General features: G+C 29.2%; 3 protein-coding genes across 3 annotated transcripts in view; 1 reads left to right on the top strand and 2 right to left on the bottom strand.

The window, feature by feature from the left end:
• LOC114120308 (paramyosin-like) lies at positions 1 to 11,701 on the top strand. Its single transcript, XM_027982180.2, has 10 exons — positions 1 to 530; positions 610 to 727; positions 794 to 980; positions 1,048 to 1,133; positions 3,063 to 3,262; positions 3,333 to 3,471; positions 7,360 to 7,540; positions 7,764 to 7,931; positions 8,768 to 8,999; positions 9,911 to 11,701. Exons 1-10 carry the CDS (start codon positions 456 to 458, stop codon positions 10,085 to 10,087), a joined length of 1,563 nt encoding a protein of 520 aa, XP_027837981.2. The 5' UTR covers positions 1 to 455; the 3' UTR covers positions 10,088 to 11,701.
• On the bottom strand, positions 3,498 to 6,253 carry LOC114120307 (protein asteroid). The gene has a single exon (XM_027982179.2). The coding sequence runs from the start codon at positions 5,865 to 5,867 to the stop codon at positions 3,948 to 3,950; it is 1,920 nt and encodes a 639-aa protein (XP_027837980.2). The 5' UTR covers positions 5,868 to 6,253; the 3' UTR covers positions 3,498 to 3,947.
• The window catches only part of LOC114120300 (uncharacterized), a 41,826-nt gene continuing 38,918 nt past the window's right edge, over positions 10,444 to 13,351 (bottom strand). Inside the window, exon 7 of the mRNA XM_050199254.1 lies at positions 10,444 to 12,362. Coding sequence (XP_050055211.1) covers positions 11,839 to 12,362 — 524 coding nt within the window. The 3' untranslated portion in view covers positions 10,444 to 11,838. The remainder of the gene's footprint in view (positions 12,363 to 13,351) is intronic.

Below are 13,351 nucleotides of genomic sequence, written 5' to 3'. Positions count from 1 at the left end.
GGTAAACATTCAATGTTTTGGTCATTGACTGCCGTCTGCCGCGGTCTGTGACGCTATCAATTATTAATTATCAGTGTTTTCTTTTAATATTGATAAGATTAACGATTTTTTTTTTGTATATGTTCATTATACAAGAACGCGATACGAATTTGGTAGGTACGAGGAGTAAGGACAAAAGTCAATACTCAATCGCTATGAATTCTCATTTATTTAGTCTTCCTATTTTGTACAATATAATATTTTAAAACGTAATTTTATGAATAATAAAATACTCCCAAAAATAAATATATGTAAGCAAAAAAGTAAAGACTAAACATAGACTCTTTCAAGAAACTTCATCTAGTCATGTATTTAACACAAATGTAATAAAATGTATATTATTGTATAATATTTTGGATCTCGAGAATTCGATGACAACAATTGTTGACATAGGCTAGTTGCATTATTGAAACAATATGGCAAGTAATTACAATCAAGATGGACAAATTCCAATTCCACCTCGCAGAACACGCTCGATTACTTCAGATAAAGTAATAATAGTCTAAGTTCATTTATTAGGTATACTCTGGGTATTATTTCTCCTTTGCTAAATATGTTAACATTTTGTAGGTACCCTATGTGGTAGATGTGGTGGCTGAGAGATGTATTGTGCCAGCTATGGAGAGAATGTCAAGAAGGGAGCCTAATATAGGAGACAGTATATCACCTTTAGATCGCTTAAGAAATAGTATGGATGAAGTTTAATTGTTGTTGTTACAAATGTTTATTTACCTACTTGTTTTAAACGTTATAGATGACATGTCGGAGAATGTCGCTAGAATGGCATCACATCTCAAACAGTTGGAGAAAAAAAGGGATGAATTAAAAAGACAATGTACTGCCATTGAGTCTATGAATAGGCAAAGTGAAGTAAATCGATTGATTGATAAAAACAAAGAACTGAAACAAGACGTTTTTGTATTAAAAAATCTAACTTACAGGTATGATAAAATATTAATATTTTAAACTGTAAACAAATTTAATAATAAAAATACATTTTTTTTAAAGGTTGAATAGAGAATTGGAAAAATGTCAAGATAAACTCCTATCAAAAGATCAAATTCCTGAATCTGGGGGTTACATGCGAGTACAAGGTATAGTGTTATGATAATAATCACTGCACATTACAAGTATTATTTTAGATATATTTTGTTATTTTAACCATACAATTTTAAATAAATATTTTTCCAAAACTCTTAAAACTAATTATAGGTAGTTGTTATGTATATATTATAATTTTTAAATAATAACTGTTACAATAAAATATAATGCCAATTTCTATGTAAATACATTGATCAAAGTTAAATAATTTAGTATAATGATGATGAAACTGGAATCTAGGTAGGCATATGTATAACATTTGTATTTAATAATTTAAAACAGAGTATTTTGTTATTTAATTATAATAACATTATATAGTATTAATTAATTTTATAATTAGGTGAGTTGTTAATGGTTAACATTAGAACAAGGGATTGTTTATCTAGAATACTTTAAGGGTTAAATTATTTCAAATGGTTTTCACTTTTCAGAGATGGCAAAGACTTCACTTATCTCATTTGAATAGTGTTTTGGGGGACTGAAAATAATTTAAAAATTAAGAAATTGTATACCTAAGTATTATTATTATTTTAAAAAGAGTGGTTTTACTGATCTTGTAGCTTATATCTCTTCATTTTTAATTTTATCAAGCTATATAAATATATTTATAAAAATATAAAATTCCAAATTTACTGGGATGCCTCCATAGGATCACTTTTTCACTCATGTTCTTGATTCCTTTTCTCATCAAATTTACTTATTATACGCTTTGTATATTTTGTAATTTTTCATATTTTGAATAAAAAAATATCAAGAGTATAGAATATAATATGATATATTATTCAGTACACTAACATGTAGTCTATTTTTCAATAAGTAATAATATTATTACTTGGTTATTATAATTATTTATAGATATTATATGATAATTAATTATTATGTTACTATCTAATATCATTGGTTTTGTAATATTCTATAATGAAATCAATGCTAATATTTATCAATGTGTTTTAATTTTAAATCATTTTAGATGTTTTATTATGTCACTATACATCAGGAAGTCATATCCTTGAACATAGTTTATACATTTTAAACTAGATTTGCATGAGTTAATAAAAAATATTTATTTAACCTACATGGTATAAATGTATAATATATTTAATTGTATTTTTTAATAAAATATTATCATACATTTTCTAATAACATTTAAATAAATCTACAATCTAGATTTAGTTGTAATGAAAGATATTTATACATTTACCTAAGTGTTTTAAATGTATCCATTAAATTTATAATTATTTTTAGTTCAAATGTTCATAATATACTATATTAAACACACGAGTATGCTTAAATGTGCCTATGAGACTATGTAATATTTTTAATAAATTTATAATAGGTATTTTATAAGAAGTATAAAGTAGCTCCCTAGAATATATGCGTTTAGGTCTGTATTTAAAATTTCCTTTTGATTTAAAAAAAACATAGGTAGCATTTTTAAAACATTGATAATTATTAAAAAGTTTAAACACATTATCTACTTAGAACTTAGACTACTGAGAGTGTGCTATAGCCTATAGACAATAGATATGTTATGCAAAATGAAATGCAATTATTTATCTGAGTAATCACTGTATTTTTAAAAAATTCTAGCTTATGTACAAAAAGTATCTGTTCCATTTCACACCCTCTGAAAAAAATTCTAGCGCCATGCCTTTAATTTTCTAATATGAAATAATTATTAAAATTAAGTACCACATTAGTTTCTATTTTGTTCATACACAAGTTCTTCTGGAAAAAAGACAAAAATGTGATATTTCTATGCTAATATGATTGAGGATCTCTGTACAGCCAATTGACTAACTATTTTTCTTAAATTGAATATTCACATTAACTTTTACTTAAAAGTTTACATTTGCTTTTACAGTAAAATATTGTTGCTAATTATTTATTATGTAAAAAATATTTTTTATTGTTTTGTTTAGATCCAAAAAATATAAATTGGCGCAGAGAAGATATTAATGCAGTATCACCGTTGTTAGAAGCATACCAAACATCTTTAGAAGAAAAAGATGTTACCATTGAAAGCTATAAAAATGAACTTGCTCGATTTTCTTCTAGAAGTAGAGAAATTGCTGCTGAAAATGAAAATCTTTATCAACAGCTTGAAGAAGCAAATGAAAAAGTACTAATTAAATGAATTATTGTTAATAAATATAGACCATCATTTTTATTTTAACTTCAAAATTTGAAAGGTTGAAGTTACATATGGAGAATGGAAATCAGTAGAGTCTGAAGTAGCTATGCTAAAAGAACATAATGAGTTATTGGTCAGACAAGCCAAATTACATCAAGCAAAATTACAAGATTTACTCCGTTCATATCAATCGAGAGGTAAAAATAGTATTTTTAAATTGTGTGCTTCTACTTTTATTAGTTTTATTCAGTAATCTAACTATTTTGAATTTTAAACCAACAAAAGGGAGATTAAGTTACCTAATTAACTTATGTAGGTATATTATACTAACTACAAAATAGAGTATCATATAAAATCAACTATATTTATATTGTTAATCAAGTATGAGCTTAATTAATATTTAACAAACTTTATATATAATTAAAATAATAATAATATAAAGTATAAAATAAGTCTTATAAAATTTAAAATCATAGTACATAATATAATATATAGGTTCTTTGCATATGTACTATTATTTAATTTCTAGTTATAAAGAGCTTAATTAATATTTAACAAACTTATTTGAATAAAATTAAATGTATAATAATATAAAGTATAAAATAAGTCTTATAAAATTTAAAATCATAGTACATTATTATTTAATTTCTAATTATAAAATAATTTTTCAAGGTTATTTTGTTTTTTTCTCTATTTTACCTTTTGGTTTTGAACAGTTACTAGTACTTTGTGTTGCAGTTGCTCTTTTTTTTGGAACCGGCAATAATATATTTATAAGGTTAATTATTGATTTGTAAACATTATTTAATGAATCTGAGTTTCCAAACAGTTTATGTGATACAAATATTTCTGGATCACAATTTTCCATTTGTACACATATATTATATAAAAATGATCCTTTATAAAAATTTTCAATTCGACACTGATCAAATGGAAAATCTAGTAATGAATTGAGTATCATTAAAAAATAAACACAACTTTGAAATTGTGCAAATGAATGAATAATTTTATAATACAAACGTTTGTTATTATATTGACCAATTTGAAAATAATTTGATAATACACTCATTGCTTTAATACAATCTTCTTTATTCACTTGAGTGATATTTTCTTTTATAATACTTTTGTCTTTAATATCTTCAGTTTTTTCATTTTTTGGATCAGTTTCAATTTTTTTAATAACATTAAATGTTATTGCACATACAATTAAGGCATGCATGTGTTTGGATTTTATATTATTGGTATGCACTCCCCAGTAAATTAAAATCAAAACAAATAACTCCCATTCTTTTGGAACACCATCAATTTTTTTTATACCAACTAAATTTAAAATGATATTTTTGCGGTAATTTAATTCACTCTTATTTAAATCAGCTAATGGTACGTAAGGATTGGTTATACATCGTTTTATTTTGTATTGACCTATATTAAGTCCATTTTTTCTTCCTACACTGGGAATTGAATCACCTTTTCCAAATAATAATCCATTTATTTTTTCTACAATTTTGAAGGTTATTTCATAATATGGAGATTTTTCATAGTCTTCAATTTCAACTTTAAAAAAAATTTTTTTTAATGTTATAATTGTCATAACTTCAGCATTTACAGTACCCCTACGATAGTGGTATTCTAACCAAGGAGGTAGTATACTTTTTTCGTTTGATTTTAAGTGTCTTAACTGATCTTGATATGTGCTCATCTTTTTGTATTGAAGAATAAATGATAAGTATTTGCTACTTATATTTCTATAGTCATTTATAATGTTATTTATTTGATTTTCAATGTAGCCACTGTTACGAGATAAGTTATGTGTCATATTTAATATAGCTGATTTTATATCCCGTTGTTTTCTAAGCCATTCTGTGATTCGTTTAAGTTTTAATCCACAATTGAAACAGCCTTGGTTTAATCGTAAAAGTGAAGAAAATGTGTCTGGCCTTATGTAATCATTACCTAATAATGCAGCCACTAAAGGCAAATAGTCAACATTTAATCCACCAAATTCACTTAGTAATTTTTCAACTTTATAAACTTGACAATTGATCACTTTAACATTAGAATTTAAATCAATGATAATCTTGTCCAATGGTATATATGGTACTGTATTTATATAAAAATCAGAGTCTCGGCTTATAACAGGACAATTTAATAACTTTGCCAATGCAACAATCTCTGCATCAGCTTCAAAATCACAATTTACATGTGGTATATCCATGTCATTAAGAATATCAAATATGATATCGCTACCAAACATGGGCATGCATTCGGCAGTCTTAATAGGTTGGCCATAAGATTGTATTCTTTGGCTCATACGACTCATGATTGTTTCCATTTTACGCTGTTCGTATGCACCATCAAATACAAAAATTGGTATTACATTGCATCTTGTAAACAAGTTAATAAAATCTATATATACCTTTGCTATAATGTCGTAATCACCTCCAAAAGCACTTGTTTGATTTTCATATAATCTGTATAGAAAATTTGTTAAAGCATAACCATCTATTATAACCAAGGTGTCTTTGAGTTGTAGATTTTCAAAATATTGCGTTGAATTACGGTTTATAAACGATGTTAATCCTGGAATACCCATGATAACTAAAGAAACGAGATCAATTACAATTTTAAGTAGATATACTTTAAAATAAACAAGTAAACATCTGTTAAGTGTAAACTGTAAACTGTCAATTCAAAATATTAAAGAAACAACAACCGTCGACCGAAATACTGAACACCGATCTACCAAACACAATCACACTAAACAATAAGAATAAATTATTTTTTTATGTATTATTGACTTATCTGATAACGCCATAACGGTTATAATAATTATTATCATACCCATAACCCATGCTATCAGCACTCCGCTGCATTCGATAGTTCGATACCACGGCTCTATCTAAAGCCATGAGTCGTGACAATAACTTACTAGTCACTCATAATTTTGTTTGGCTTATATCACTATCACACTAGACGTCTAGACACACCATATAGCTTGTGCCTATGCGTATGAACGATATTATTAATTTATAACATAATAATATACATATAATATGATAGACTATAATATTGTCATTCAGTGCAAGTTAAATCATTTTATCGATAGCGGTTTGTCAGCTGCGACGTAAAATATGGGAGTATAAATTTTAAGTTTTATCCTACTTACCTACCGTTCAATAACTGTCCAAACTCGTGAATCTGCGAGCCGTATACTTCCTATAATAGTATACTATAGATATATTACATAAAAAATAATAAATTGAATTATAGTGTTTGAAATCGTTATTTGCATAACGATATACCTATACGTAATATGTATAGTAATTAATTTTTAATTCATAATTTAATGTTACATTTAATAATAATATTATATAGGTACTAACATTTTAAACAATCTCGCAAGTTGTTAAAATAAAGTTGTCTGAATTTTTAAATGCAAAATAATTAGCAAATTTTTGCGATAAATATTAGAATGTTAAAAGCTTACAGCAAATTGTGATTGTGTATTTTCGTTATTTTTTTGTTGGAATCTATGTAATTTATGATACACCTTGTATTAAACTTTCAAGTCTTTTTACTCAAAGTCAAAAATTGTATTAGTATATAAATTGAAAATATTAATATCTATAGTATATAACACATCATCTGCACATTTAAGAATCAAAATAATTTTCAAATTAGTTTTCCCGCTGTTATTGCGTTTTTGTAATTATTAAAGAAAGTATTTGGAGTTTCCTACTTTTGATCAAAAGTACCGCAACTGGTAAATAAATCAAATTTGTTGCCAGAAATCTCTTTTATATTTGAAAATTAATATATGAATAATCTGATCCAAAATGTATAATGGAAAATACATATAAATAATTTAAATAATCGCTCCGCTCAAATTTTAAAATTTGGAGTATAATACGATGTGATACTGGGAATACAATAGTATGTATAGTAATAGTTACTATTACTGTAACGCTTGACATTGAAATGGTAGCGAATAAACTGGGTAAAGTAAATTTGGTCCAATCCTATAAATAATATTTAAAATTCGTTGCAAATTTTATAAGTCTATATTCTCAAATTTTATATTTTAGTTACTGAGTTGAATGGCGAACGAGACCATCTAGCTGAGAAATATGAAAATGCCCGTACAGAGCTTCTTCATTTGCAAGGTCGTGTGTCTTCATTAGCTGGAGACTTGAATCGTATGAAAACCGAAGATGATAATAAAATTCCAATTGCTGTACACACGTCTGCCGTAAACGAGTGTCGAAGGTATATGATTGATTGTTTTTCCTTATTCTTGCGTAATGTGTCTACGTCAACATTATTTTTTTAAAACATATAATATAATTATATACTGTAAGAATAAATCAATATCGATTTTTTGATTTGACTTAAAGTTTTTACTCTTCTACAAATATTTAAGTTATAAACCAATACTTACTGAGTGATTGTATATAAGTTATAAATATGAAATTTCTTAACATTTTTGTAGACTCTTCGAAGAACTCAAGTGTCGGTATGATGACGAACGCGATACGTTAATGCGAAGGTTGATAACGTTTGAAGAGGAAAGGCCTACACTTGATATCAGAATCGTTACTTTGACCACCGAATTAAATCAACAGCGGTCCATCAACAAAGCTTTGGATTTACAATGCTCGTAAGACCCAATTTATAATTGTGTGTGTAATGTGTATATTAAATAATATATATTACCTTTACTGCATACGTATCTACATTAACGGTGAAATAACCCTTATTGATGTCGATGTTATGGATGAGGAGTATGCTTATAACTACATGACCCTAGTAAGCGATTGCGAGGGACTCAATTTATGTGCAAATTTAATTTAACATTGTCGGTACATGAACATGGTAACATGATATAATATTATGTGAGTTGTGAGCATTCTATTTTTAAATGTCTGCACCCTGTTCTAAGTTGAACAATGTTTTTTTAGGTATTTATATTTCTATGTGTATAATATGGTAATTTAATATTATAACATGTGTGATATAAATGTACAAATATTTTTAAAGAAAACCTGGTATAAGAACATGGTTCGACTACTGAAAAATTAACATCTTGTATGCTGGACGCACCTTGTTTTCTTGATAGTTGATACTCTTTAAACACGTGCTTCAGGGGTAATCCGACATCCCATATTTGTTGTGGTTACGCTTTATGAACATAAATTGAATAATAGTACTATGATTTACATAAATAAACGATTTTTATCTGATGCGTTTTTCGTGGTTTATATAATATGTCTATATCTATATTGATCAATTGAAAAAAATGCGCTATCAAGTTTTGGAAAAAGAATATACTTTATATTGTTTTAATAGCTCCTTTTTTTATTGATACGTGGTACACAATACAAATTGCAATTACTCCTGGAGAACTGATCTTTAATTTATGTCTGTACAATTAGTATTATTATTAGTATCTATATGAATATATACGAGTACCTTTTACGAGTTTATCATATGCAGGCAGTTGAAAGCGAAATGTGACGCGTTGGAAAAACACTTGTTCGATTGTGAGTCAGAAAAGAACACTAATAAGAAACAGTTGGCGGATGCTATGGTGTTCCTGCGCGAAACTATCAACGAACAGGAAGCACTTTTGCGCCGTGCGGCCGGTGATGGTCGGAACGACGCTTCGGCCGCCGTGTTGAGTGCCTCCATAAGTGCTCGGGTGAAAGCCCTCACCGAACACCTTAAGGTATGTATGACGTATCTCAACTATATTATATTTGCTGCTTCAAAGTTAAAGGGGTATCGTTTGATTTGTATACAATATTTAACGTCATAAATAATAATATAGTAAGTAATATCTTTAAGTAATGCCAATAATAGGTAAATTTCGAATAGAATCAACCTATGTCCAGTATACTTACTTCATATAAAAATTGTATTATCTACCGTTTATTGTTAGTTAGACCTTTTCAATTGTATAATATGATTCAAATTCGCCTCTGGACAGTATTTTACATTTTAAGCCTATTATTGTATAACACGACATACTGGGGTATTAATAGTACATAGGTACTAGATAAATAAAGGTCCTCGGGCAATTATTAAAATGAGACTTTGATGAATTAAAATGTATCATTATCATTTATCGATAATGAAATATATTCCTTTTGCTCGTTTTTGCAGTAAAACAATCGATGTATACCCTACTAATTTTAAACCATAGATGTTGTACAAAATATGTATAGGTATATATGTTAGTCATAGATATAAGACAAACATGTATTTACCTTTTCAGAATATGTAATTAAATAAATTAAGTCATTAATAATTTAATATAGATCTTTTATTTTGACTAAATTAAAAACAATTTTTCTCTTGATTTTACTTTAGCAGTCTTTATTTTATTATCGATGCTGAGTTTTGATTAATAACAATGGTTATAAATTATAATAATAGGTAGTTAAAAAAAAAAACGAACATATTATTATATTTTGGTTCTTATAGTTGTGTGGTATATCGAGACAGAAGGTTTAGAAGAAATTATTAAGGCATATATTTATTTTCTTATTGGACCTTTAATGGCTTTAATAATAAGTCCACTTTACCCTTAATATTTGTAAGTTAATGAAAATGTATACATTATATAATATATTACAGTGCGTTGAACAAGGTGCGCATCAAGAAGTGAACCGTTTGAGCGGCCGCCTGTACGAACAATCTATTGAGCTGGAAAGAATGAAGAAGACATACGAGAACGAGATTAACGCACTGAACAACGCTCTTCTACAGAAGCAAAGCGTTATAGACTCAATGGATGCGAACCTGGAGAGATAGCAATGGTGCCCTTGCGCCGCTTGGTCTTCGTCGTGGTGCCGTAGTCTTAGTCAGTACATATTAAGAAGGGTATGAATAGATGTTGTAATAATATGGGAAAAGCCAAATAATAATTAAAATAATATCTATATACATATAAATATGTAATATATATATATAGCTTTATAAAGACTTTTAATCAAAAAAAAAAAAAAATATATAACTTAACCTCAAAGAATTAAAGTGTGTTCGTATGAAATATGTATTTTAAGTATTTTATGTTATAATATGTATTATTATCACTATAATTATTATTATTATAAAAATTTCGTTATGTAGTTGTAGGATTTTCAAAAAATACTTCATGAGAAAACGGATATGATAACAGTTTGGTTATATATTGGTATTTATTATTATATGTACAACATATCTATATGATAATTAAAAGTATTTACATTAATAAAAATAAAAATAAAAATAGAAAATATAACTCATCATTATTATATAAATCTTTTATTAAATTTTACAGGGTTATTTGACTAGGAAGAATAATGATGTCATACTGACATCATATTATGACGTTAATGTATACAGAGTGTATCATAGAGATATGACAATTTTACAGAGAAAAAATACATTTTAACATCATGTCAGTTCCCCGATGTACACCCGACCTATCATGCTAGATAGCCAGTAGAGTTTTCTTGGAGTTGATATAATATATCGCGTTGTGGTAGTGGTATTATAATAATATTATACTTAGCAAATGCTCTAAGAAGAATACTCGATACCTGTAACTATTGGGATGTGAATACGTATGATCGATCAGACGCAATATCGATGGTAACATAGCAAAATGGTCTAAGCTTTAAATAACACTTATAGGAAGCACGTAATAGCTTTTACCAATGGATGGAGTCATGGAGAAAAATATGTTTCTTTTAATGCGTAAGTGCGAAAATAGTTGTCTTCATTTTTTTTGATCTAAATAAAATTTTGGTAATAAACGACGGTAAAGTCAATTTGTTTTCGAGGGAAGTATGAAAACTGACAAGTAACAGTTTATTTAAGGGATGAAACAAATAGAAAGCAAAGTTCTTATTTTCATATAATAAATAAGTTATAAAAGACGTACAAATGAAAAAGATATTTTACTAAAAATGATCCCAATTCCTAATTAAAAAAGTTATTTATTATCAACAATGTTTTTGGCTCCTTGAAAACTATAGGAAATATTTTGCTATATTAGGCCAATTTGCCAAATAACCATCGATATAATATTAAAACGAATGCGATTTTATGCGTGTAGCTAGTACCTAATGATAGTTATTGAAAAGTTGTGGTAAAGTCATAATAATCACAATAGAATATTGTAATATTAATCCAATGAAAACTATAATAGTCGTGATCCCACACCTCTCGCGACACCGGAAAATCAAAAATGTTTAACTTAACCAGCCGGTGGTGTACCGCCGCCGAATTTATTAGGTAGATAGATAATATTAATTGTCGGTATGATTCTTTTTTCTTTGTATTTATGATCAGCGGCAGGACAGCAGTTATTTGTAATATTTTATTTATTATTTGTATCCGTTATTATATAATCATCATCATTATATTATTATTTTATTACTATATCATTATTATTATTATTTTATTATTGCTATTATTATTATTATTATTATTTTTATTACGAATATTATTATTTTTATTGTTATTAATTATTATTTTTGTTGTCGTCGTCATCATCATCGAACTCCGATCGTTCTTCATTACGATTTCGTCTTGACCCGCGTCAGCGTACCGCCTGTTGCCGACCTGTTCGCCGACGACATGGACCGGCCGATCTGCCGGGACGTGGAACGGTCGTCCTTGATGAGCTTGCCGGTGCGGCTAGTGGTGCGGATGATCACCTCGTCGAGCAGTGACGACTCCTCGCCCGAACTGGCCCTGTTCGGCGTCCGGTTCTTGATCCGGGCCGCCGACGCGGACCTACCCGTGCCCGCCGCCGACGATTCTTCCGGGTCGCTCTTGGTCGCCTTAACCGGGCCGTGTCTGGTCGACGACGGCGCCCTGGGGGGCCGGCCGCGCTCGTCGTAGTCCACGGTTCGGCCCTCGCTGTGCCGCGGGGCCCACGGCGCCAGCACGGACACCGACCGGGACAGCGTACGCTTCTGAGCGCCGCCACCGCCGAACGCGTCGTTGCGCGACGACAGCTCCTCTCGGCTAGCTGCTCGCCTGCTCTTCGCTCCGAACACGGACTGGTGAAGCTGTCGCGATTCCGGTATTTCTCCTACTGCACGCCGTCACCGTCCGTTCAAAAAACACAAACAGGATAATATTATTGTCGTACACGAGATAGAAGTCAAGAGGACTTCACAACCAAATAAATAATATGTTGTCTCTGCCTTACGAACAACGTGAACGATTTGTGTTCCGCAGCGAGTCTATATGCTATTAGATTTGGTATTAGAATAATTAATTCGTCCATAATTAGACTTTAAGTTAGAAAATAATTCGTGTTCTCTCGTAGGATTTTACTATTTTTACAATTATTATTATTATTTTTTTTTTTGAAGCGAATTGTGAGAATTTTAATGTTTTGTACACATTTACTTTTTATTTTGATTATGGTTTATTTTACTCTAACACTTGAGTCGACAACGCGAAATTGGAACGTAAGGTATATTCTGCGTTTGTAAGACGGAGACAACACTTGCGAGGACGATACATAAAACATACGTATTGTACATTTATAGTAATAATCGGGTTTTTACTCGATGATGAGATCCATTAGAATCATAGGTTTCAATATTATGGTATTAAATAATGGACAGGCAACAGTGGCGTACAAGTAGTAGCCTATCCATAACGCCGTATGAACACAATTTTATGGTCAATATGTATTATCTAATAAGACACTGGAATTAAAATGAACTCGTAGATTTGGGGCATTTGAGTACGAGTTGAATGTAGATCATTGATGGGCTTAAGAAAATTCTACAGGTCTACCAATAGTGATTTATTGAGAAGTCCGTTGTATGAAATCAGTTTCCTAAATTCCTGAATTTCTTAATCCCCTCTCTTGTAACTTAGAACCACTGTCTTATACAGTGGCGGTTATAAGGAGGTGAACCCCCCTGGGATGGGATTTTGTATATTTTATATTATATGTATATACCAAGGGGCAAGAATGTTAAACTTTTATGGTACTATGAGTATTTTAGGTTGTCACGATCGACCAAAAAAAGTCGTTAACATCACACGTAGATTTCACTATTGGTA

Source organism: Aphis gossypii, chromosome 2 (assembly GCF_020184175.1).
Source record: "Aphis gossypii isolate Hap1 chromosome 2, ASM2018417v2, whole genome shotgun sequence".
NCBI classification, from domain to species: domain Eukaryota; kingdom Metazoa; phylum Arthropoda; class Insecta; order Hemiptera; family Aphididae; genus Aphis; species Aphis gossypii.
This window is presented reverse-complemented; position numbering and strand designations above follow the sequence as displayed.